General features: G+C 43.6%; 1 protein-coding gene across 4 annotated transcripts in view; it reads right to left on the bottom strand.

The window, feature by feature from the left end:
• Nucleotides 1-18,203: 18,203 nt before the first annotated feature.
• RNF152 (ring finger protein 152) overlaps nucleotides 18,204-25,355 on the bottom strand; it is a 47,411-nt gene continuing 40,259 nt past the window's right edge. For all 4 annotated transcript variants that reach the window (XM_075493974.1, XM_075493976.1, XM_075493977.1 and 1 more), the window contains exon 2: nucleotides 18,204-24,096. In XM_075493974.1, coding sequence (XP_075350089.1) covers nucleotides 23,254-23,865 — 612 coding nt within the window. In that variant the 5' untranslated portion in view covers nucleotides 23,866-24,096 and the 3' untranslated portion in view covers nucleotides 18,204-23,253. The remainder of the gene's footprint in view (nucleotides 24,097-25,355) is intronic.

Raw genomic sequence — 25,355 nt, 5'->3', positions numbered from 1 at the left:
CATAAACAAGTAAATAGCAGCAACGGGGGAATACAGTTCTGAAATTAGATTTTTTTTCCCCCTCTCAGAGAAACTGTAATATAGAAATGAGTTTGTATTGTACCAAATGTGACTGGTCATTTCATGCCAGAAATGATCACATTATATTCATTAACCACAGGACAATGATGCCTTAAGGTTAGTGCCCAAGGTCTAGGAGTTTAGAATTTAGGTGACAGCAAATGCGTGAGCCATGAAAAAGACCACACTCGGTTAAGCACTGTTTAACATGCTGCCTATGTCTGCATGGCAGGAATGATGGCATTATGTCCAAATCCAGTGATAACATCCACATCTGAAACTGAAATCCTACATTTAAATGGTAAGACAGTGATGAAAGTTATAGACTGCATGACAAAGCAGCATCCACAATCTCAGTCCTAAACTCTGAGCTGATGGGAGAGGGACCTGAATGCTAAAGGAACGAGGAGAGTATCTATCACTTTTACATCCTACGTTCATGACACAGAGGGAAGATACTACATCTGAACAAATAATACAGAGTGATCCTGATCTCTGAATACTTTGTGATTGAAAGGAGTAAGCATAATACATTCACAGAGCTGAAGGCCACAAAAAGCAGTAATTAATTGATCCAGTAGGGCTCTCTGTATTTTAAAAGTGATTAATGTTCACCTACCTAGTCTTGTACTAGAACCAGTATCTTGTACTTCAAGTACAGTTCCCCAAGAGGTGACATGAATGTCAGGAGGATGGGAAAAAAATCTGTGGGGTTTTTGTTACGTTGTTACACAGAGCTCCTAGTTCAAAAACTGTGCCTTATTTGCTGTCTCCACTAGTGTAATTTTAGCTTCCAGCTGCAAGATCATGTCACATGCTTGTCTAGACCTCATTACTCTCTCTCCTTGAAGGAACTTCCGCACTGTAAACCTGTCACCTCTTGATTCTCATTGCTGATAAAATAAACTGAGATACTTAAGTCTTGTTTCAACACCAGATTCCAAAGCCCTCAAAAAACATTTACTCTCACTTCCTTTATGTTTCCTCTTTAGTTTTCCAAAATCCTTTTGAAACGCAGACACTAGAAGACTCTGTAACAATCTCACTATGGCCAGACATGGCATAGGTCACAAACTATGACCTAATCAGTAAATTAGTCACAAGTGTTATCTATATTCCACCACTCCTAAAGTAAAAACAACTCCTGCTTCCTTTATATCCTCCTTCTCTCTCCTTCTTCACTTGCTTTGAAAGAGGTTCCAATTTCTGAATTCCAGTGTTTTTTTGAGACTACCACTCCACTCCACCAAAGTCTGTTTATACATTTAAGTATAACTTACTAAAACCAAAAATTTCAATAGTGTTAAGACACCACAAGTTTAACACCTGTTTCACCTACATTTGCGTTTGTCAGCCACTTCCACTCCCATCTTTCCCTTTTTTCTATAACAGAACATACTTTGCTCTTTATCAGCCAGTTGTATTACTCTGGACTTATATTCATATCAGTGAACTGTACCGGGTGTTAGGAAAGCTCACGAGCTTTTCTGATCACACTTCTGAGGACAGTTTTCTTCTAGATCTCAAATTTAAACTCCTTTTCCTGAATATTGCACTGAAAAAAAAGCCATTATGTCACGAGCTGGGATGTTCTGCATGACAACAATAACTACTGTATGTAATAAAACACTTGATAACCTCTATTATGATATCTATTGAGACTCATTATGTCTCAAAATAAAGTCTTAGCCATCACAGTAGTATTTTGCAGCTCTATAGATTTTGATGTTGACATCAGCAGTAGTCAATGGGCTTGATTGAGGCCTTGATTGCATGGATACAGAATATGACTGAAATTAAAAGAAAATAAGTAAATCTAGAAAAACAGGCAGCACACTGGGGTGGTATTTTCACATTAATATGTGGAAGACAAAAATCAGACTGAGCTTTGGTTATTCCCTTTCATTGATGTGCATCAAAAGTAGTCACATATCTGGATTTGGAATATTGGTCTGAATGAACAACAAAGAATTTAGATAATAATGTGAAGTTTATACATTGAATTCTACCATTGAGGAGTGAATTTCCCCATTAATTTTAACGATCTGAATAATGCATAGTCTGGAACCTCTCAAATCAGCAAAATTAGAGTGGCAGCATTCTCATGGTTTACAACATTTCCAGTGTCCAGCTCATCACCCTCTTTTCATACCTGAATACCACCTCCATTCTATTGGGGAGGTTTTTTTGTGAAAGTTGTCTCTAGCAAACTGTCCTTTTCAAAAATCTCCCTCATGGGCCTAAAACCTGAAACTGCTACACCCCATGCAACAGAAGGAAGCAAAGATCAGTGAGAAGAGAGACTTTGGAGAAGCAGATGACCCCCCTCAAGACCAAAAGCTCCTTGCCATTTTCTACTGACTCTGCTAAGCAGGACAAAGCAATTCAGATATGAGAGCTCATTTATAATGTCATCCTCCAGGTCAGTCTCAGACAAACCGTGCAAAGCAAAAGCACTTTTCTGTTCAATGAATCACGTTGTGAGTTTTGAATATGGAATGCGAATGAGCTTGCTGCTGAGGGAGAGCAATGGGCAGGAGCCTGAAGTGTCAACAAATGGAGAAGTAGGTATGAAAAATGAGGTTGTTTGCGAGCCTGGTGAATGGAGGATGAATGGTCAGCGGGATGAGAACGAACAAAAGTGAGAGATAATTTGGCAAAGAAGCGGAATTATTTTCTACAAAAAGCCAAGATGAATATCTGAAGAGCAATCTACTATCTCTTCTCCCCAACAATCACAAACTAAGTGGGCTTAAATTATTAAGTTGCAGAAAGCTGCATCTAAGGCCAATATTACTATGGGGAGAGCGTGCAACTGCCACCATTTTGGGCTAGCCAAGGTGAAACACTCTAATAGGCAGACATCTCAAGGGCTTGGAGGCTCAGCAGTTTCCGAAAACAGGATCCATTTAACCCATCCCAGTCAGAGCACCAAAACAATGAGGCTTTGTTGCTGCTGACAGACAGAAACAATCAGTCAGCAATAAAGGAACAAACACGAACAAAGCAAACCTCTCATTTCTGCAAAGAAAGCTATTTTTAGGTGCAGAATTCAACATAAGTGGCATACAGCCAGATTTCAGTAGATGAGTGCATGAACACATGTGCATACACAGGTAGCCACTCTGATCCTAGAAATTTCCCCCTAACTTCACTAAGAACAGAAATGGACACTAAAGGCTAATTCTGTGGCCTGAATTCTTCCAATTCTCTGAGCAGTTGCATTGATTTGACCTGTGAAGTACGGTGCTGCTGGAGGTTAGAAATGATACCATCATCCGGCCCCAAGGATTTTGTGAACCCATCTGACTCTGCAAGAACCAAAGATATAAACATTTTCTGAGCTCTGACCATACAACTGATCCTCATAAAGCTGTCAGTGCAGAAGACTGACAGACAGCGGTCGAAAGGTCATAAAAATCAATACACAGAAAGTCAGCTCACAGAAAAGCTAATAGGAGAGTAACTGCCCTTTGTCTCAAAACAGGAGAGAAAGGTACACATCCCTGATGGTTCCTAGGTGGCAACTGCTCTGCTGCTTTGAAAAGGCCAGAGGGGTGTCTTTGTTTTTCTACATCCAGCTTATTTTTGCAATCAGTCTGATCTGCAGACACCATAATAAGAACAGTTCTTAAATCTGGAGGTAAACACTATCTCTCCTGAATGATTTACGTGTAAGGAATGAGAGAGGTGTTATCTGATCCTCGAGCTTTCTGGATGGGCCGTAAGCGTTGCTCCTCTGTGCAAACTACAAAAGGAGCAGAGCTTGGGTGCCTGTGGCTGAAAACAAGCTGTGCAGCTCCAGCTGCCAGGGGCAAAACCATACTGGCTGCAAGCACAGCCCGAATAAGCCCTGTAGCACAGCACTGCTTTGGAGAAGCCCGATGTTCATTCACTCCCACCCCACGGCCATGGATGCTTTCAGGGCTCTGCTCAAACCCTTCCAAGGAACAAACACAGCTGCATAGCACTTTTCCCATTGACAATCTCTGTTCTGGGAAATGTCAGTGGAAGGAAGCCCATCCTCTAGCTTACGGGTGTTTTTCAGCCTGGACCTGGACTGTTTTGCATGGTGGCCAAAACTCTGTGGGCAGGATTACCTGGAAATGATGTATTTTCTTCTCCTGCATGAGGTGGCAACCATAAGCATAGAAAAATGAACTGTCGCACTGCAGGTGAGGGGAAAAAATGAAAGACCCACAGAGATGATAACGAAAGATATGACACATAACTTGCTATACTGTAAGAAATCCCAGCAATTCAGTTTAGGTTACATGCATATGTGCATAATGCATGGGGCATTTACTCCAGTGCTCTTTTCCCAGCGATCTCCCTGCCTCCAAGCCCCACAGCCTAATTTCTTTTACCTGGTGAGACCCCAGCATAAGGTCTCCCACAGAATGTTTTGCACATTTTCAGGATCCAGCTCCAACTTATGCAACTTACCTGGGCATACAAGTTATTCCTCTGTAGTGTTTCCAGTGCTCTTGAGTGGTTATAGACTGTAAGTGTGAAAATGTGGTGCTCTAGCAGCAGCTGTACTTTGGAGCAGCTTAAGAGAAAAAAGTCCAAGAAGTGTTGCAGCAAAAAAGGAAGGTCCCATTAATCAACAGAACAACCAGAAATGGGCAAGAGTCTCACTTGCATTCTTCTGGCAGTGAAAACACACTGGAAACTACCCCAGTTGCTCTGTTAACTGGGTAATGAGTTCAGGAGTGTCCACTTGTGTTTGCTTCCCTCAAACGCTTAGTCAAAGGAATAGCAGCAAAAGCAACCATCTTAAGATGGCTGAGCAAAAAGAAGCCAGATCCATATGATCTCCATTGATCCACAGTTCACCGTGCTTTTGGCTTTCACATACCTCTGAATAATTTCCTGATGACTGCTGAGCAAAAAGGTATGGTTGAGAATACACTGGGGTACTCACAAACAATATGTGATCTACTATAATGTCTACCCAGCTTTGTTGTGAAGCATTACTCCAGTTTTTCACATGCATATATTACATCAGTGTATAATATAGATCGATTTGCATAGGAAATTCACATCAAATTGTTTGCAAGATGAAAGAGATAAGGAGACGGTCTTTTAACATTAGAGTACTGGTATCTAGTAATTTGGAGTCACATCATATGAGAAGGTATATCCATATGTGTGCACACATGAAAGAGTGAAAGAGCAGAGAGAGAACGCTCCTTGCAAAACTGAAAAGCTCCACGTTGAGGTGAGTTGCATTGAAGAGTAAAATCTCCAAGCTTATTATTATTTTAGATGAAAGGTTTGTGCAAGCTTTTCCCTATGAGTTTTTTATCACAAAAACATATTCTATGCTCCCAAGGCTTCTCTGGGAATGCCATGTGAAATTTTACAACATATATATCATTAAAGATAAACACACACACACGTATACAGGTGTATATATACACATGTACATTTATCAAATATGGTTCAGCTTGCACTATTTCTGAATTTACACATAGATTTTGGACAAATCCAAAGGAACACCTGACTGTGCCTTTTTTTTTTTTTTATTTCACACAAACACGTTCAGAGAATAATTGTTTTTAACAAACTTATCCAATTCTGACATGATACCTCCATCATACTTGCTGTTTGACTAAAACCGTACAAGCATACAAGAGGAACAGTTCACTGATACCTACATTACCAAAGTAAAAGACAAAACCATGTTTGTCTGAAATTTTTACTTTAATTTGCCTTTGAACTTATCAACCATTAAATAATTTCCAAAGCAATGAAAGGGTTGTTTTAATTACATTAATATACAGTTTTGATTTTGATACATTAATGTACAATTCAATTTTGTAGTGGTTTTCATATAAACCATATCCTGAAATGTCTTTCTGCATTAAATAATGCATGGCAATATTTTAAACAAGTTTTAAGCATTTCATTTTGAATTCAGCCGTGTATTCTCAAGTGATCAAGGTCAGAGCCTTCATTTAAAAACAAGACCTGAACATATTTTTAAAAAGGCATTTTAAGATAGTTGATGCACAAGGTCTGCAGGAGGTGTAAACTGGAGGGTTGGTAGTTTGGTTTTTTTTTTAGGCTTGCAGAAGTTGTCTATGCTACATTTCAAAAAATACAGCATTACAGAACTTAAAGGTAGCAGGGATCATTACAGCATCCAGCCTGATCCCATCTCATTTCCCAGTTTCATCCAAATATCCTGATGCTACAGGCATGCGTCACTCCTCCAAAAGCCAAGTTATGGGGCACCTGCGGAAAGCAAGAAAGAGGTATCACCTCCGCCTGACGGCTCTCCAGTGTCTGAGGCTGTTTGGCAGATGTGTGCAGGTGACCCCAGCAGCTGAACTTCTCTGCCCATGAAAAGATGGAACACCAACACCCATCTGACCCCGGAGGGAAATTTTCTTGCTGCCCTCAGCTTTGTTGACTACCATGGCCTGAAGCATGTGAGCAGAGCATGGTCATCAGGCATCTCAGAGGATGCTCAGTGCCAGCAGCGAGCTGCTCCATTCAATATTCTGCCTACAAGCACTGAAAAATACCATGTGTTTATTGGCGAGGTCAAAAAGCAGTGCTGCTATTAGCTTCCCTACTGTGTTCAGGTGCCTGCATACGCTAATGAAGTCACCTCCTGACCTCCAAACAGGCCAGCGGAGGAAGTTGAAATCTTCACCCTCCCCTCAGAACTGGCTCTCGACATAGGCAAAGTAATAATTTTTTTTAGTGCAGCAGATTGTCAACCACAGGAAAACACCCACAGCCTGATTTCCTACTTTGCTTCTACCGGACTCCTGCTAAACCAAGACAGCTGCTGGGGAGGAAGAGGACGAGGACGGGATCCTGACTTAAGGGCTACTGCACCGGCAGTTGTCTCCACCCTCCCTTTCCTTTGGCTGTAGCACACCCAACACTCCAGCCCTGCTCCTTTTGCCCAAACACACTGCCAGTGGACATAGCACTTCCCAGTCCTGGGAGGAAAGATAAACAAGAGCCTCCCTTGCATGGCATGGCAGGAGGCTAATGCAGAGCTGCTCGCTGGAGGCCAGGGAGAGGCACGGGGACCCACGCCTAAAGGAAAGCCGGGCATCGGGAAGGGAGGTTGTTCTTGCACCCGACACCAAAATGGCCCCTGAGGAACAGCACATCAAGGAGAGTAGCCAAAGCAGGGCTGGCAGGGGAGCTGTGAGACAGGACAAGGCTGGGGGGGGTCTGACCAAGGGGTAGGGGGGTTTCCACCTATGGAGAGGGGTGAAGCTAGAGCAGCCATGGCAGCAGCTGCTGCCCCAGCAAAACCAGCCATGACAGGAGGGGATTTTGGCCTGCCGGGGTGCCACCACTCTGCTGCGCATCTCTGCGACACAGCCTTGGGACCTGGGTGTCTGCCTGCAGGCTGCCTTCAGCAACACCATGCCAAAGGGGATCTGTGTTAATTTAATAGCACACAACCGGTTTGATTTCAACAAGGTCCCTTTCAATATGTCCCAGAGAATTTGGCCTTGTTCCAGGCTACGTTTTGCTTATTCTAGCTCTTCCTGGAGAGGGAACTCCTAACTAAGCCATTGTAAATTTGTTTTCTTGCCTAGGTACATTAGTACTTCAAACCCAGCCGAAGACAATAATAGGTTAAGTATAGCCTTACGATTTAACAGCTGAACTCCACCCAAGTGCTTTTATTTTACTGTGCTACTCAGACCTTATCCATACCTTGGTCTCTGTGTAGACTTCTATCTTATCAATATTTGAATACACACAGAAAAAAGAAAAAGCAAACAAAGCAAACATAATTGGAGACAAGAATCTCAGGGCGTAAGTAGAGGAAAACAATTTCAGATAAGTGCTTGGCACAGTGCGCTAATCTGCTGTTCAGTAATACTTACTCATGCTGAGAGTATTTTACTCACCATTAGTCCCAGCACTTCAAACACCTCTCCTTACAAGGCGTCCTGCTCCGTGAGAAGAGAGGTGGCAGAACTGGGCCTTCGTGATTTATCCACCCTCCTTGTAGAGCCGCCACAAAAAGCTGCGCAAGTGGCATCGTTCCCCTTAGGTAGGCATGACTGGGACTGGTCAAAAGTGATACATTGGTGCAATTCATGGGCCCATCTGCACCTCTGACCAATTAATTAGGCTGGGGACATGGCTGAGCTGAACAGTAGCTTGGGAGCTGCTTGCATGCCACAGACAATTATCCTGGCTTTCTAACCAGGGCAGCAATGGATGAAAACATTGTTTTGTTTACTTATTTGTGTGTTTTGATTCCCCTGAATATATCCTAAGTTACAGCCCCCCTTTTTTTTCTTTTTTTTATTTCTTCCCAAATACAAGTAGAATGCGGAGCTGGCTCACTGACTCTGAAGGAGATGTCTCATTTGTTGAAGCCAGGGGATTCTGGTCTGTCCTGGGCACATCAGACTTGAAGACAACACCAAGTATTCATATGCCTTAGCAGCAAAAGGTGTATATAAGGCTGATGAAAGGCTCAAATTAATTCGTACAAGTTAGGAGACTTGATATTCTGTGGTAAAAGGTAGTGTCAGAGGGAAAACCACTGCGTATTCATTGTCAGTCATGCCACTGTATTTATTCTACTAATACATGTTTCAGACGTGCCAGGGAACACAACCAACACCCTTCTACTCAGTAAGGTTTCCTGAAGGATTAATTTAACCCATTGCATTTTGCAATCAGTCCCTGCCCTGGCAGCCTTCCAACTGTTGCTCCACAGCTCTCAGCCCATGACAGGTGATAGAAGCACACAGAGAAAAAGAAAATAAGTGATAAACCCAGATCAGGACAGTGCTGACAATAATCTACGTTGACTAAACCAGCTCAGGGTGTGTATTCACCTAACGCTGACAGCAAAGCAAATCAGCTGGTCAGTACTATGCCTTCCAGTTAGGACTTTACAAGCTCATTTGCAGCCACTCCTCTGACCTGTTTGGTTCATTCCCCCTTCCCTAGTGCCATAAAGAGCCTTACACTACATCTTCAAACGCAGACCGCACGGCCTAAAATACCAACAAAACACCACAGCCTTACTGCTCCTACCACAAGGTCAACTTGCAAGCACGGCCATTCGAAGGAGCAGAGGGAACTCACTCTTAACGTAGCCGCAAGGGAAATGAATAACAGGCTCTTAGCTGGGTAAGTTGTTACAATATCATCATCAAGCCCAGAGAAAGACGAAAGCAAAGCAATGAACAGCACCAAGGTTAGGAAGGCTGTATTCAAGCATTAAACACACAAAGCAATATACTCACCTGGGTGAAGTTTAAAAATGCCACAGATAACAAACAGCAGGCAGCAAATCAGTCCTTCAGACAGCAGGAGAAACTTTTGAAAAGCAGTCATTAATTTGGCTACCGTGATGAATTCCTCCGTGGTGAAAGCAACAACCCACTTCACTGCTTCACAGATTCATTGCCTAGGAGGCCATGAGGAACACTGTGATAATTTAACCTGTCTTCCTGCATAAGAATTCAGCTACCAGCAATCTTTTATAATGCCTTCAGCTGGCAGTAAAGGGGTGGTTTTGATGAGACAACATCTTTCATACCTTTGTGTGCAGCTGTTGCCTCACTCCACTTCTCATGGGAGCCTCCTCCCAACTTCCCACATGGGCAACAGAACAAAAGCCCGGCAGCAGAATCACTACAACTGGCCCCATTTTGCTTTCCTTTCATACTCAGAAAAGTACGGAAACATCACACCAAAAGGCACACTCAGCAGAGCAAACCCACACGGCACCGTCTCCCCACACAGCCCGTACAACGCCTGTTACACAAACAGCTGAGCAGGTTACTGCTGGCCAGGTGCTCATCTGGATTACACGGTGCCATAGGACTCTCACATTGGATATGCAGCCCTTGGCTGCAGCAATGTAGCCTAGGGCAGACACAAGTGCAGGACTCAGGGGAGTCTGGATCTCCTAATGGTTATCCGACCCCCAGGTAAGCCTAGGTCAGTCTTTTTATTTCTTTCTCCCTTCTCATTCTCCATCTGTTTGAAGCAGTAACTGCTGACACACAATTTCTGATCCCCAGATGTGTTTTCAGTGCTTAGCACTCTTCAAGCTATTCTAGTTAGCTTGATAACAAACAAAACACTTTTACTCACTGAAGCAATGCATCAAGTCTTTGAACAAATCTCCCTTATATGAGACTTACACAAACAAAAATATCAAATTCTCTTTTTTCAGCTTTATTCAGAAGCCCTATTTGGCATTACTGAGTTTAAAGACACTGGAAATGTCCATTATGCCTGCCTGTTGATGGCATAGAGGAAGAAAAACCATTGCTATTTAAGAATGTTTCCATCTAACCTGGGAATTAACAGCTGTACGGGATCCTGAGATTTCCTCATCTGTTAGACTGGGATCTACCGAATATCAGTATTTCATGCCACATCGTAAGCCTCTCTCAGGCCTTTTCTCCCTTAACCACTTGAATTTTCCACTGGTGAAATTGCCTCTTTCGCACTCTACCTGTTCTGTTTGGCTAAGAGCTTTCCTGACTCTCAATAAAATTTCCTCTCTCCTCCATAGATCTCCCTTACTCTCTCAGTACTCCAACTAAGTGGCATAACTAAGGCAAATTCAGGGCAATTGTCATCTGCCTGTATCTAGTTTTGATGCAGGCTACTTTTATTGCAAGCTTGAAGAAGAGGAGCTTGTGGGCGCAAAAACTCACGGGTTTTCCTCAGTTTATCGCTTCGTCTCATAAAACATGTTACCCCACCTGACAAACCTAATTTACACTCTTAGTTCACCCCAGCTAAAATGACCATATTAACTAAGCTATCATAAATGACAGAGCAGTGTATGGTTTTGCCTTGCTTTTGATATTAAAAAACAATCAAACACACCATTACCAGGCATTTCCCTTTGATGACACTCCTCTACAGTTCTGCCAATTGATATCTGTCCCATCACAGTGAAATTGGGTGACCCAAGCTTAATTGTTTAAAGTCACTAAATGCAAAGCGATGTCATAAAATTTGTGTCATGGCACTACTAATGAAGAGATTCAGCTTCTGGCGACTGCAGAACTCCGCTTGCCCTAGGCTGTATACAGGCAACTGGTACCACCATAATTCATCACTCAAGACTGAAATACATGTATAAAATGCTAGAAGAGGCTGCATTTCAAAAGAAAAGGAATTACATGAAAAGAAGCAAAAATAAAATCTCATTTCCTGTGCACTGCTGTCTCACTGTTTACTGCAAGTTCCAATTTAAGTTCTTCTTCTGCTTGAGTCATTTATTGGGGAGCATCTCCCATGGGGTCTTTCTAATTTCTAATAAGATTCAAGTCCACACTGTAGCCTTTTCATATGTTTGGCACATACAGGATCTGTCTCTCTCTTCCCTCTACTCTTCTACCCACACATCATCAAAACAGAAATTTAATTATCTTTTAGATGACTATCACTGCGTTAAATTTGGTTTGAAAGGTTAGTGGAAAGGGACACACAGACGCAGAGCATGAGTGTGCATGTCTCTTTTCCATAGGAAACCAGGCTTAAAAATGGAAGATTTACAAGGAAAATGAGCTGCACTTTTGGTCACAGCAATACACTCATTTGAAACACAAGAGATTGCTGAATATACAAATTTATCTGTATCTATTGGTCCTCACCCTGGGTGCTGTAAATCCTCAGAGCTCCTCTGAAGTCGTTGGATTTACATTCATTAATACCAGTAGCCCATTCATCTCATGTTTATAAGGATGTGTGTCAGTTAAGGAGGTAAGAGAGTATCTCTAGACCTACACACATGAGCGTAGGCATGCGTGTGCAGGAGCACATGTACACTCAGGTATCACAGAGCATTCACAGGGAAATGTCACAACAGCTGCCGTCCCACAGGACAGAGATTTGCAAGGCCAAAGTTGTATCAAACTTGTAAAGTTGCCCAGGGAAAGAAGGGGAGTGCAACCCATTCATTTTTCTCCCTCTCTTTCACAAGCTTATAAAAGCAGCTTTCTGATGGACCACTTGAAAGTCACCTCCACCCATCTGAAACTTGGCTGAGGATCTCTGTCTTCCTTTATTACTGCGCAACTCTATTAAAGCTCTCAGTGGAACTGATGAGTGCATGTCCCAGCCAATTTTACTTTTTGTATTAAAAAAGAAAAGCACACACTAGTCTATTGAAAATCATTTTTAAGAATTTTAATCATAGCAAATGTGTCTGAACAGTTCTCATTAAATCAGCACTTCCACATATACAAAGGACAAGACTCCAGAGACAGGCCTACAAAAATACCATGTATTAAAAATGGGGTGGGGGGGAAGGGGTGGTTAGAAACTCAGCAATGTTTGAGACACCTTCTAGGACAGACAAGCAAGCAAAGAATGCTTCTCCAGACATTCAGATTTATCGACAGCACTTTGATTTCACCTTTAGAAAGTCAATATTTGGCAAGCTTTTGACACGGCGGCCCAGGAGCTCGTGTATCTGTAGGGGCTGGTTAGCCCTCCACAAGAAAAGAAGGGGGAAGTCGTCTAAAACCAAGTTATATGTGTTCTTGCTTCTGGAACACGTCAAGGACTTCGGTTCACAGCCACTGAACAGTGCCAGCCTGCTTGTTTAGCTAGAATATAATTAACGAGGGGTGGGGAGGGAGCCTAGGGAGGGCAAGGGACCATGTAAAACAGAGTGTAAAACAAGGAGCAGAGACGGTGGTAGAGCTGTAGGAGAGCCATGTAATACCTGCGTGCCGGAGGCTAGACTCAACCTTCCAGCTTCTGGTGCAACTATTAACGAGCCTGAAAGTCCGGAGGGGGAGGGAAGAGGACATCGGCACTACCAGACAGAGGGAAGCCTTCCTGCCTTCGATTCTTAAAATAAAGAGCCAAACCTTCATTCAGCTCTTGTTTTAATTAACGTACTAAGTGCATGAACACGCACACACATCTTCGAGGCTGGCACTGAGAGAACTAGCTCTCACTCAAAGCTGTGCTGAGGACACTTCAGCTGACATAAAGTATTTTTCCTTTGCCTTTTTGTTTTAACACCTGTCAAAGTTTATTTTGCCTTCACCAGAAAAAAAAAATCCCCAGCCATCCAACCATCCCCACTCCTTCCTATCTCCCTTAGTAATGCAGCAACCTTTGCTAATAGGGATAGCGCAAAGACAGGCCCTGTGGGATGGGTTTTTTAGGTCTGCTTTAGATTACAGCTCGCTTGCAATGCCTTTGGAGCAATTAGGGATACTGTAGCTGAAGTAATCTAAACTGATATCAACTGCAAGTAGCTTGAAATACACGTTGGGAAGCTGACAAGCAGCTCCCCTAGAGACTATGTGCGTGTGTGCACTCGGTGCTGCCCTCTCCGCTGCAGCCCTGTGCCACACCAGCCTGCTGGTCTCAAACCACAGGGGCCGCAGCAGGGAGAATGCCTCCTTGCAAGGACTGCCACTGCTCCTTCTTCACTTTCCAGCAACCACCAACCACATCTCCTGACTCCCAGGACTTAAAAATATTTGTCTTCTCACGAGGTCCGCTGCTTAGCGAGGTTTAGTCTCCAGAACAGGAAGCCTGTTGGGATTTATTTGGAGCATAGCTGAAATTCAGGAGCACCTCTGCTTTCTCCCGACATACAGAACAGATGGTATAAACGTGGCCTGAATGAAGAACAGCTTTACTCTTCTTTTTGTTTTTCCTAGTGCCCGTTTTTGTTTTTCTGAAACAATTATAAGCAAAACGAGGGTGGGGGAGGAGGGGGGAGGATGAGAAACACTTTTTAGAGCCTACCACAAAAGAGCACCTGAGCAGCACGCTAACCTCAGCGCAGCAACAGACGCAGCGCCCTGCCACGAGGCAGCCTACTTTGGGACTACTTTTCCCACCTGAAGCTGAATAGAATGGCAGGTTCTCCAGTTTGCGGGATACCGGGTGGCCAGGAGAGCTCTACGTTTGTGACAACTTAGAAAGCTGAAGGAATCTTACAGAAAGGTTCTCACATTTCTTTTAAACCTTAAAAGGCATATCTACAGGAGAGGAACCGCAAGACCCAAAGCTCTAACCAGAGATGTTATGTTGGACCATTCCAGCAAGGAGAGTATTCGCAGTGTGTCCTTATGGGGCCATTGTTTCAACCGAGATTTGTGGTGGGTCACATCCATGTTTCACCCGGTTCAACACCCACCCCAGGACACCTCCTTCCCTTGGGCCACCAAGCAAGCACAGGGGGGCTAGACTGTGCTGGCACGATTTAACCAAATTCCCTTCTTCCTTTGGCAAAAGTCAGGCCACTGACCCAATCAAGGATTTAACAATCTCTTAAGGAGACGGACAATTTGCCCTCAAAATTGGTAAATATCTCCTTATCAAAGGCTGCTTGCTTTAGATCTATGAAATGAGGACTGCCACTGCGTATAGGACATATGACAGAGATCCTCAGAGGCCAAGTCCACTAACGGCTTTAAATGAGGCACAAGACTCGAGTTTGATCTCAGAGAACTGACAGTTACAACTAATTCCACGTATAGTGCTCTGTGTGCTCGACATCCAGAAAGCCCAGGCTCTGCACATTTCAGCAGGCATTTTAAACTTAATAGGCAGCACGCGACATTTCATTAAGATTTTGGTGCTATTGCAGTTTTCAGCTCTTAGGAGGTTTATGAGGTATTACAAAACAGAAGCACATACGTACATTTTGAAACTCAGCATACCTAATCCAAGCCATGAATATGGATTTTCTTCTTCCTTATCTCCCTCCTTCACCAAAAGAAGTGGAATCGCAAAATTAATGTCACTGATACACTGAACAAAAACCCAAAAAAGCTGTTCATGAATGATCTTATCTTAAAAATCAGATTGTGCAAATAATTTCTAGTCTCTGAGTTGTTTTCTCTTGTTTTGCTATTGCTTTTCAAAAATAGTAGGGCTATAGTAAAGAAACAATAATCCAAAATACTCATTTAGAGAGGACCTATGATAATAACAGCAGACAAAGGAGTATTGCAAATAAGACTCTGTATGGAGCCCTGGAGATGTTCCTATTTCTGTGGAGACTTGTTACCATTTTCATCACTGAAAATGCAGTAGAAATTTGCAGTCGCTCATATATACAAAGGTAAGTTTCTCCTTGCAAATCTGCAGGGAAACAGGATGGCCAAACAACGGGCTGAAGAAGAGGAAACAGGAGATGGCACACTCGTAAGGAAGCAGTACAAAGTGCTTTTTAGGCTTCTTACTGTAAAGGACGAAAGAACGAACCCAAACCCAAAGATGTCAGCCATCAGCAATAACAAACACAGACAGTATCTAGGGTATTAAAAAATATCCTCATTTATCCACTACTCCTGACAACATTTCTCTCCATCCCAGGGGTTTGCTGGAGTTGCTCATGCTTGTTCTGCCTAGATGGCTGCCAAAAGACGTTCAGTGTTGCAATTCTTTGTTTATCACAAAACCACGCTCCTTGCTGGTAACATTTTACAACTCTTATCACGCTGTTCAATCCAGCTAACACTGTCCAAATCTTGTCTTCTCTAAACCGGAGGAGGTCAGAAAGGACAAGAAAGAACACTCTATGTATCCATTGCAGTTAGCCAGTTATCAAATATAATCATTAAGCAGGGATCCAGTTTTATCAACCTGTAGGTTTAGCAAATCCCTCAGCATTTCAGCACAGCAGGAAAGAAGCGATTAGCATTCAATTTATTTCTCCTGAGTTTTTTAAATCATCATCACTCTGGATTCCTAGGGTGGGTTTTGGTGTGGGTTTGAACTGCAAGCTTTTCTTTTTTTTCACCATGAGTGAAGAATTCTCAGCTATGTACAATGAGCAATTAGAAACATGAGTTACAGAAATACAGGTTTCTACACTCAAGTGCTTGAAAACAGCTGCCTTGGGGTATTACAGAGCCTCTCCTAGTTAATATGCTTTCAAATTTCAAAACAAAACCTTTCCCAAAGCAAAGCTTATTACTTCAAATGTTCTTTAAGAATCATGCAGACTAGCCAACTATCAAGAAACAAACACCTAAGTGTAAAGTCCACCTCTATTCAAGAAAGTATTTAATCATGTGTGACCGAATCCCTTCAGCTTCCTTAGATTTAATGCTTTAGTGCTTTCTCAGTTAGCATATTTTCCTGAATCATGTCCCAAATATTTCAATACACTCCTTAAGCAAATCTTTGAGAAACATCTGTGACCATTATTCCAAATAATTTAAGCAACAAATTACTCATTTGCAGTTCAATCAGAAAATTGGCCATGCTTGGGAACTGAGCTCCCTTTTATGCTCATAGTCAGCCACACGCGTCTACCACATGACACGCTGCTTTGAAAGTATTGTAAGAAAGATCCACCACCGTTCTTAAATTCTTCAAAGTGAGATCACACTTCATAATGACAACCTGAACTCAAACCATCTTGCAGGAGAAGATTTTTTCAGATCTTGAGGCAGATCCAGATTTGTCTCAAGCAGATGCAAACCCCAATGATTCAGACCTAGTCAGTGCATGCAGGCACCTATAGGGCAATGCTTCCAAAACTGATCAGCACAGTGATAGCACACACACATCTTTTTGTAATTCTCAAGATAGGCAACTAAATAACCTTCAGCATGAAAGTACTCAGGTTTCTCTGTTATTTACTCCATCTTGAAAACCAAGCCAGAAAGCTACAGACCTCTAATCTAATACTACTAGTTCTTTTGAGTGCCATAGCTGTACCAAATAGCCACTTCTGTTTTCAGCTTCTCAGATCTAACAGGTTCAATAAATCCTGTCTTCAGCTGTTTGGCATTACCAACGTTGTCAACTTCATTATTTGTCCTGGGAGATGGCCACCTGCTTTTGTACGTTCAGTCAACACACATGCAAATAAAACAAGCTTTTATTTTAAATGATGTGACACATCTGCACACACCAAGAATTCAAGGCTTTGCTTTCTTTTTTATCCCAGCTTCCTCCTGCTGAATTCCTGTTCAGCTTGTGCCCAAGTCCTGAGCTTCAGTGATGATTCAGCACCGTAAAAAATTTCTGCACACCCATCAACGGTTGGACTAGATGACCTTCGAGATCTTTTCCAACCTTAATGATTCTATGATTCTATTCTATGATCAAGTTTTTCAGTTAGGTGGAAAACTGCGCTTTTGAAATAGGCAGCCTCCCAGCTCAAAGGTGTTGAAGGAAAAGCAAGATCTGGAGTTTCACTGCTGTTCTTGAGATACAATTTGACAGAAATGACATATGCAGGCCACTGCAAAACATGCCCAGTAGTTGTTTTTGCACATACAGATCTGAATTTCCAGCCTACTGCCTAATCGTTTGCTCATTTCCAGCTGTCCTTCTCCTTCTGCACCCTTTCTTCACTCTTTCAAACCAGTTCAGGCCAAGTCTGTATGTTGCCTTCAAGATTTCAGGAGTGCTTTATACAGCTCTGTTTCGAGAGACCTCCACTTGAACTTACAGACCCCTGATAAACTAAAAGCCCAGGCATCTGGCTATTCCCTATGGTGGACATCCCAGCCTGGAGGCACGGAGCGATGATGTGGCTCCTCACCTGAACCCCAGACGAGATGTCTCCTGTGGAGCAGCGAGTCCCATCAAACAGCAGTAGGAGTCAGTTTGCAGGAGACAGCTCAGAGGAGGCGGCAACTCATCCCGCATGAAATCCAGGTAGCAATACCTAGGCTTCATGCTACCAAGCTATCTCAGCACCTCATCATCCCAGCACCATAAAGTACATGACCTTCCTGAGATCTAAGAGCCTGAGGTCGTTTTACTAATCCTCTTGGCCTCTCTCTACTACATGTGAGCATGTGCTGTGTGCATACCCCTCCCTGAGCATGGAAACATGTCCCTGTGCGCACATGTACAGGGGCTCCATCCATGCCCCAAGAGTCCCCATTTCATCCCCACCCTTAGGTGCTTCAGTGTGGTATTGAGGAGGAGAGTGAAAACAGACTTGTGTAGATCTGAAGGGGACTGTGGGATGGATAAGGGGGGATAGGAAATATTTTCTGTGGCTGTGGATCTTACCTAATCCCTCGGAATTGCCTCTGATGTTCAGGAACATGCTTAGCACAAAAATTACAGGAATTATTTAGAACTAAAACAAAAATGTATTGAAGCATAAAGAAATGCTTGAAAAATGCATTTTCTGAACATTTATTAACCATTAAATTTCACTGAACTTGGAAGGGGTTTTTTTTTTTTCATTAGAGATGCTCAGGGCAACTTAAGAAATGTCTGTAAAATCGTTCAACTTGAGGATGAAGCAAGCAGCTTTGCTTGTTGACACGAGCATGCAAGAGGTAAAGTGACAAAGAGAACACAACAGCCCCAGCTGTCAGGCCTACGGACAGCGTACAGCACCAGAAAGGTCACTAACATGTTGTAAATCCATTGCAGCATTTCCAGACAATTTTGCCCTACTGAAGCTCTTGCACAAAAACCTTTGCCTTCAGGGCCAGCAGATCTTTCAACAGCCTCCCAGATGATGCTGGGACTCATTTGCTGCCATGTACCTTCTTCCCTCCCTCCCCCCTCCATCCACCCGTAGAAAAAGTCTGGAAAAAACAAATCTTAAGCCACACTTTCTGTGCAAGTAGGGTAAGGAAGCGTTTCAACCCCAACATTTACTTAATATGCGTTGACCTGACATGCGAATGTCTCCTGCAGTACTCACGCAAGTGTCTCATGCCAGCAAGCACTTCATGCCAGCACGCCACGTTCCCTGGGGGCAGTTTAGCTGTGGATGGTGGGTACGGCCCCTTTCTATGACGGGGAGGAGGCAACATCCTCTGCTTCGGAGAAGATCCAGGGAACACAGAGGTTTGGAGCAGTTTACACAGTAGATTGGTGCCAGGAGCTTTTGATACCAGGACACCTATAGAAGCGCTCAAATCATGTAGGAATTGTTTGGTTTTGTTTTAGCCCTGTTGTTAATGTAACAAAACCAGTGCAACGTCAGCCCTCTCTACTCCAGAAAAGCATTTGCAGTATTAGAAAGGTTGGCTGCCCAGGGCTCCAGCAATAACGTGACTGGGAAGGGGGGCTCGAGGGGAAGGGGGAGCCGGCGTGCCAGTCTGTACGATACATGCTTAAGTCAAGGCCAATAATCCCTCACTTCCATAAGCAAAAAGTTTACTTAAAACTTTGAAGTCATCCGATTAAAACAGAAAAAACCAAAAATCTGTTGTGTGGCTGAGCAGTCATCAGCTATAATTCCGTATTCCAAGGTAATTAAAACATGAAAAACCTTTATACTATTTACCACAACCCACACTTAACACTTTGCCTTAAAATGCTGAGAGTTGAATTGCAGCCACCCCCTCGTAAAATACGGAGCAATTCTGCCAAATTCCCTTCCATGCTCTTCATTTGATGGCAAAGTAACAGAGGTACCATAATTCACTTGGTATCGTTCTTTTCCTGCTAATGTTTTATTCAGGCTGAGCTTCATTAATAAAGATGAAACTTTGGACTCATGATTGCTCCATGTTTACAAAACATCCAGGCTCCTTTACATCTTGGTTAAGCATGAACAATCACTGAACACACAATTTCCTAAAAAAACCCCGCATACCAAAATTGCATATTTTGAATTTTTAAAATTCACTAAATAAAATTTCAGAGAGTGAACCCTAAAGTCTGTTTGCCAAGAAAGCACAAGCCAAAAATGGAAGTTGGGACCCTCCATGAAAAAAAACAAAGCTGGACCCCAACACACACATCCCTCCCATTAAACAAGCAAATAAATACACATTCATACAGAGTAATTTGCTCTAAAAATGCAGGTGCTTCAGTGATTACCCACAAGATTTAGCATAAATTTTGGTTGCTCAAACAGTACTGGATTCACAGTAAGTTTCCTTCTTTTTTTTGGTGGAACTGGGCAGTGATTTCTTACTGGACACCAGAGAACAAAAACTAGCCCAGAACCTGATGATTTTGACACAAGTCCAAATGTGTTTCTCCACAGGGAAAAATTACAAAGACAAGGCTGTTTAAAAAAAAATAATAAATTTAAAAGTTATAGGTGTACATAGCAGTATCACTTTTTTAATGCCAGCTATTGGACCAAGGAATGGGACAGACTGCACTGCATTTTTAAAGTAGTATGACTATTGACATACTTGAGAAACATTTTAACACTGTACATTACAACAAACTATTTAGTTCACTTCTACACAAGTCAGCAAAAAAGCTAGGTGATCCAACATGATATGGCAGCTGCAAATTTAAAATGATACTCACAGTCTAAAGCCAGAACAAAAACATTTCCAGAACCCCTATTTATAAAAAGGAATGAACGTACACACTGCGCACGCACGCAGACAAAAATCTTATTGCTCTTACACAAGGCTGCGAGCAGGCAAATGTCTGGATCAGAAATTAGGTCAAACATGCATTTCAGCAGGCACGAAAAGTACAGGAAATTCATATTAATGAAACAATGTACTGCGTTACGTAATACAGGATGGTATTCTGCTAATATAATACTTACGTCATTAATACCGGATAAACTCCAGGTCTGCCTGTTGCATAATGTGTTATGCAGTGTGGTATTTTAACCTAATTTCTGATTTCTCTTTCACACTGTACCCTCCACGTAGGGACGAAGGGGGGCAGTTTTCAAGACAGTTGTCCTCTGCAACACCAGAGAAACCTCGGCCTCAAGAGCTTCAGTCGGGCAGGTACGGCCAGAAGGAGGTTAACGCTATCAGCACGGTATCTCCAGGACCTGCTCTTGACTGCCTTGCATTTTTGTGCAGTCATTAACAACTCAAGATAAACAAATGCAGAAGTTGGTGCAAAACGCATCAGCGCTGTTCTCGGAGCATCTTCCAGCTACGCTATACACTGCTGGTACACCCAGCAATTGCTACAGGGGATAAGGCAGTAGAGGGTCGAGTCCTGTATCTGGTCACTTCCTCAAGAGTCTTATGAAGGCAAGATTTTTTTGTGAACTGGCTTTCCTTTACACAATAAGCAGCGTAGCGTGGATGTCAGTAAAAATCTGGCTACCTACTGGCAACAAGAGACTAGCACGTTCACAACACACATTTTGGAATTCCTGCTGTTCCCTACTGCAACCAAATTAAACATGCTGCGGAGAGGTGTCCGTGTAACTACAATACTCGTAAGCCAGGTTCAAGGCATATTGCACATCGGCCTTGCACGAAAAAGGCATTGAATGTGTTATCTGAGGATTTTTTTTTTTTTTGTGCTGTGCTATGCATACATATGACAGTAGATAAAAATCAGCACAATGGTTCCTCTCCATACATGACCCAACACACACCATAACAATTAAGCACCATATATGCTATTCTTCAGTTAACAGGAATCAAGGAAGAAAATGGTGGTTTGGGAACAGGGAAGGGAAGAAATCCAGCACAAAGTTAGAGGTATGTTCCTGACAGAAGTCCTAGCTGAAAATGTTTATTGTGAACCAGCAACTGGATTTTGTGACATAACCATAAAACCACCGACATCTACAGGGCCAACTTGGGCACTGCATAGTCAAAATTATGGTCTCCGGTGTTACAATATGGCATAGAGCAATCTCTACTTAAATATTAGAAAGAGTAGTAGGTAGACAACAAGAGGTCACGCTTCACGGAGGTTACGCTTTGTACTTGCAAAAAGAACCAGTGCAAATCAATAGGTTTTTCTGTCTTATTAAAGGTCTGTCATTGTGCCCCTTGATCCGATCCCTAAATCTCACAGACTTGCCAAATACCCAAATTCACACTGTGCTCTATTTTACTTACGAACAGTACTACTGAAGCTAGTGGGACTGCTTAGAGCAAGGCGCTGCTGCAGTGAAGGTTCAGGGACTTGGCTCTTTCTAAGAAATGAACTGCAAATGACTGGGGTTTCATGACACTCACGAGTGGAGGGAGACACTTCCTGTGGTTTTTTTTTTAAATCTGTCCTTATGAACACCAACATTTGTAAGACTGAAATGTGGGAAAAGGCTCTGTTATGCTCACCCAGACATTTTGACACCAGGCCAGCCACAGTGGTTTAGGGGGGTAGCCCACCCAGTAGAGGGTTAGGGTGGCCTGGGTTCTCCTCCCAGCTATGTCACTGCCTCTTACTAGATGATTGCACATAAGGGTCCTTGGTCTTAGTTGGGATGGTGAGGCTTCCTTAGAGCAACTCCTGTGTTACACCATGCATGGGTGCACAGTTGCATCTCCTAGGAAAGAGGGAGGCAAAATAGGTCTAAATTCTTTAGAAACAATTAAGAAAACCCAACCTCAGGAAAAAAAAATAAAACAACAATTTTCTATCATGTCCTTGCAGGAAGGAGTCCTAGGACTTCTCATGACCCATTTCTTCACTAATGGCTACGAAGGCCAGGTCGTCAGGAAGCCCTGCTGCCAGATCAGAGGTAAAACAGCGTGTCCAGTGTTTACTGTTCAAAGCCATCCTTTGTGTGAAGCCAGTTAGGCAGAAGTGTTTTGGCTGCATTTTTAGGTATTCCTCCTAGCCCACTTTGCTTCCCTGCTCGGAAGCTCCTTCAAACAAAAGATGCTGGAAGTACCACTTCCCTGTAGCTAAAAAAAATGAGGAAAAACAGAGAGGCAAAAAACACACACCACAGAACAAAATGATTGCTTGGAAAATGCTTCCTTTTAAAAACTATTGTACAACTTCCTAACTTGGTTTAATTAATGTGCAGTTTAAAACATATAAAATGCTTTACCAGCTAAATGATTTCTTGGTTTTACAAGTCTCCCTCCCTCCCCCCATTAAAAAATAATGCATGTGTGGACTGGTATTGAACACCTTGTACAGACTCACGCGCCAATTCTCCTTTAATTCTACATGGAGCAGTTTTGATTTTAATCTACTGTGTTTAGAGAAGAGCTCATACCGTATACTTTACCGTATAACCAGCTACATAGATGTCTTTAATCTCGTAACACAATAAAAAAATCACTGTAAGTTGCAGTCCCTTTGATAAATGATTATAGTGACGCATGCAGTCCTCCTCAGTGCCGTTGCCGCCAGACACGGGACGTGATTTTCTCCGCACGCTGCCGAGAGGCCAGACGCTGCACCGCTGGGGGCCACGGCCGGGCCGGCACACCGCTGCCCTGGTGCACAGCGTTCTGCAGTCATTGGGCAAAGCTGCGGTGAATTGTCTTGCTTGATACCACCACCACCACCACCACCACCGACCCGACCCAACCCAACCCCCAGGGGAGCACCCCCTTCCCCGCCTCAGCCACAGGAGATCACCGTGAAGCGCTTGGAAATGCATGACATGTTGTGGAGGACGATGCCCAGGAGAAAGACCAGGACGCAGGCCACCAGGATGACAGTGCAAACCCCTGACCAGGTGGAGCTTTTCACAACGCCTCTCCGGTCCGGCTCCTCTGCTCCTCCCTCAGCGGGAAGGCCGCCCTGCAGCGGCTGCTGCTCCGCCGGGATCGTCACCACCGCCAGGGACTTCTGCTGGCTGCCGGGCAGGAGGCGGCAGCCGATGTCTCCTGGCAGTAGCGCCCTCTCCTTGGAGAGGGGCAAGGGCAGCATGTAGCACCCATTGCTGGGGAGTTTGATGAAGACGGGGGTGTGCTCCGAGGTGTGGGGGATTGCAATGACAGCGATCACCTCGGGGTCATCGGGCAGCTGCGACACAGAGTACCCCGGCGGCAGCTTGGTGATCCCGCGGCACCAGGGGCAACGCAGGTCCTTCTGGCTGGTCCTCATCTGCTGCAGGCACACCGAGCAGCAGGTGTGCTTGCAGTCCAGGAGCTTGGGCCGCCGGCGGGGGCTGTAGTAGTTGAAGCAAATCTGGCACTCCAGCAGGGAGTCCTGGGATAGGGTCTCCATGGTGGCCGGCACAGGGAGGCACGGTGGGCCTCGCGATGAGCCTCACCCCAGCGCCCCGCAGCCGAGGGGCAGCACCCACCTTCCCGCCGCTTCTCCTCAGGGCAGCACCCGCCTTCCCGCCGCTTCTCCTCAGGGCAGCGCCTGCCTTCCCGCCGCTTCTTCTCCTCAGGGCAGCACCGGGCGACGGCTATGGAGAGCACAGGAAAACCTCTGGCCTGAACCTTTCAGTACCTGAGACACAGAAAAATGTGAAGGAACAGGTTATTTACAGGAACCGGTGGCAACATGAGTCCAGCTAAGGGGGAATGAAAACCAGCGCTGACCTTGTAATCTGGTGGGAGAAACAAATTTGCGACCCTTAACAAGAAAGCATCTTCCCACTGGCTTCACCAAACTGCCCAGCAGCAAACCTGCAGGCCAGCCATCACTAATCTCCCTTTTTTTCTTTTTCCCCAACTACAAAATCCCTACCAACCCGCCAGTCTGCCACTCACAGTTGTATTTATACCCATAACAGGGGAGGCTGTAGTTCACTAAGCAGGTCCTTCAGCATCTACCTCCTGCCATACTTTCAGAACTTTTCAGCCCTTCCTGCACCTTAACAATTGTTTTCATTTAATCCTTTAAACCCCTGAAGATTTTTAGCTATTTGGCTCAACCGCTAAGACTGCGTGAAAGGTGGGGGAAAGAAAAAAATGTTTAAACGGATGCATTTCCACAGGCTGCTGAACTTATGCCTGTGCGTGAATGAGCAACCAAGTAAATATACTGAAACACCCACATTTGCGCACAATGAAAAGGAATGGCATCGTTTTCACTCAAATTAACTGTTTGCCTGGTTACACGGGCAGCTTGTTGAACATGGCCCTCTGAAACATAAACCTTCCCACTGATGAAAACTTCACCTGAGACAAAAGGCTCTGTTTAGACCAGAACTGCCAAATGCCATGGAGAACAATCTGTTAATGCACCGAATTAAAGGCGAATTGTTACTAACCTTGTTCTAAACTATTCATTATAAAGGGATTCTTTGCATTTCCCCACTTATTTCTTATAGCTATGCAAAAAAAGGGAGCTGTGTTTACTTTCACAGTGAGTTGTTTAGCTTTGTTTAATTTTGGTCACTCCAACACAGGATAAATATGAAGGGGTGACATTTTTACAACTTTTTACATTGCCTTCCTTACTGTATTTGAAGAAGTATCAGCCTGAATTTGCATCCAGAGAATACGATAAAGAAAACCCAAAATATCTGCATGGTGACCTTTGATCTTCTCTAATTAGAATGTTATTCCCAAAACAGAGCTAACACCTGAGGACCACAGCTGTCGGAGGACTTCTTCCTTTCCATACAATTATTTCTTGCTCTTCTCTCTGGATCACAGCAACCAGGTTGCAACACGCTAATCAATGGGTGACGTCAGTAAAACAGAAATAACGTAGTTCAAGAAGAGAAGGCAGGCATAGACGTGGGGTTTGCAATGCAGGAC

The sequence above is a fragment of the Mycteria americana genome, chromosome 2 (assembly GCF_035582795.1).
Source record: "Mycteria americana isolate JAX WOST 10 ecotype Jacksonville Zoo and Gardens chromosome 2, USCA_MyAme_1.0, whole genome shotgun sequence".
In the NCBI taxonomy this organism is placed as follows: domain Eukaryota; kingdom Metazoa; phylum Chordata; class Aves; order Ciconiiformes; family Ciconiidae; genus Mycteria; species Mycteria americana.
The sequence above is the reverse complement of the archived record's forward strand: the minus strand, read 5'-3'. Positions and strand labels throughout refer to the sequence as shown.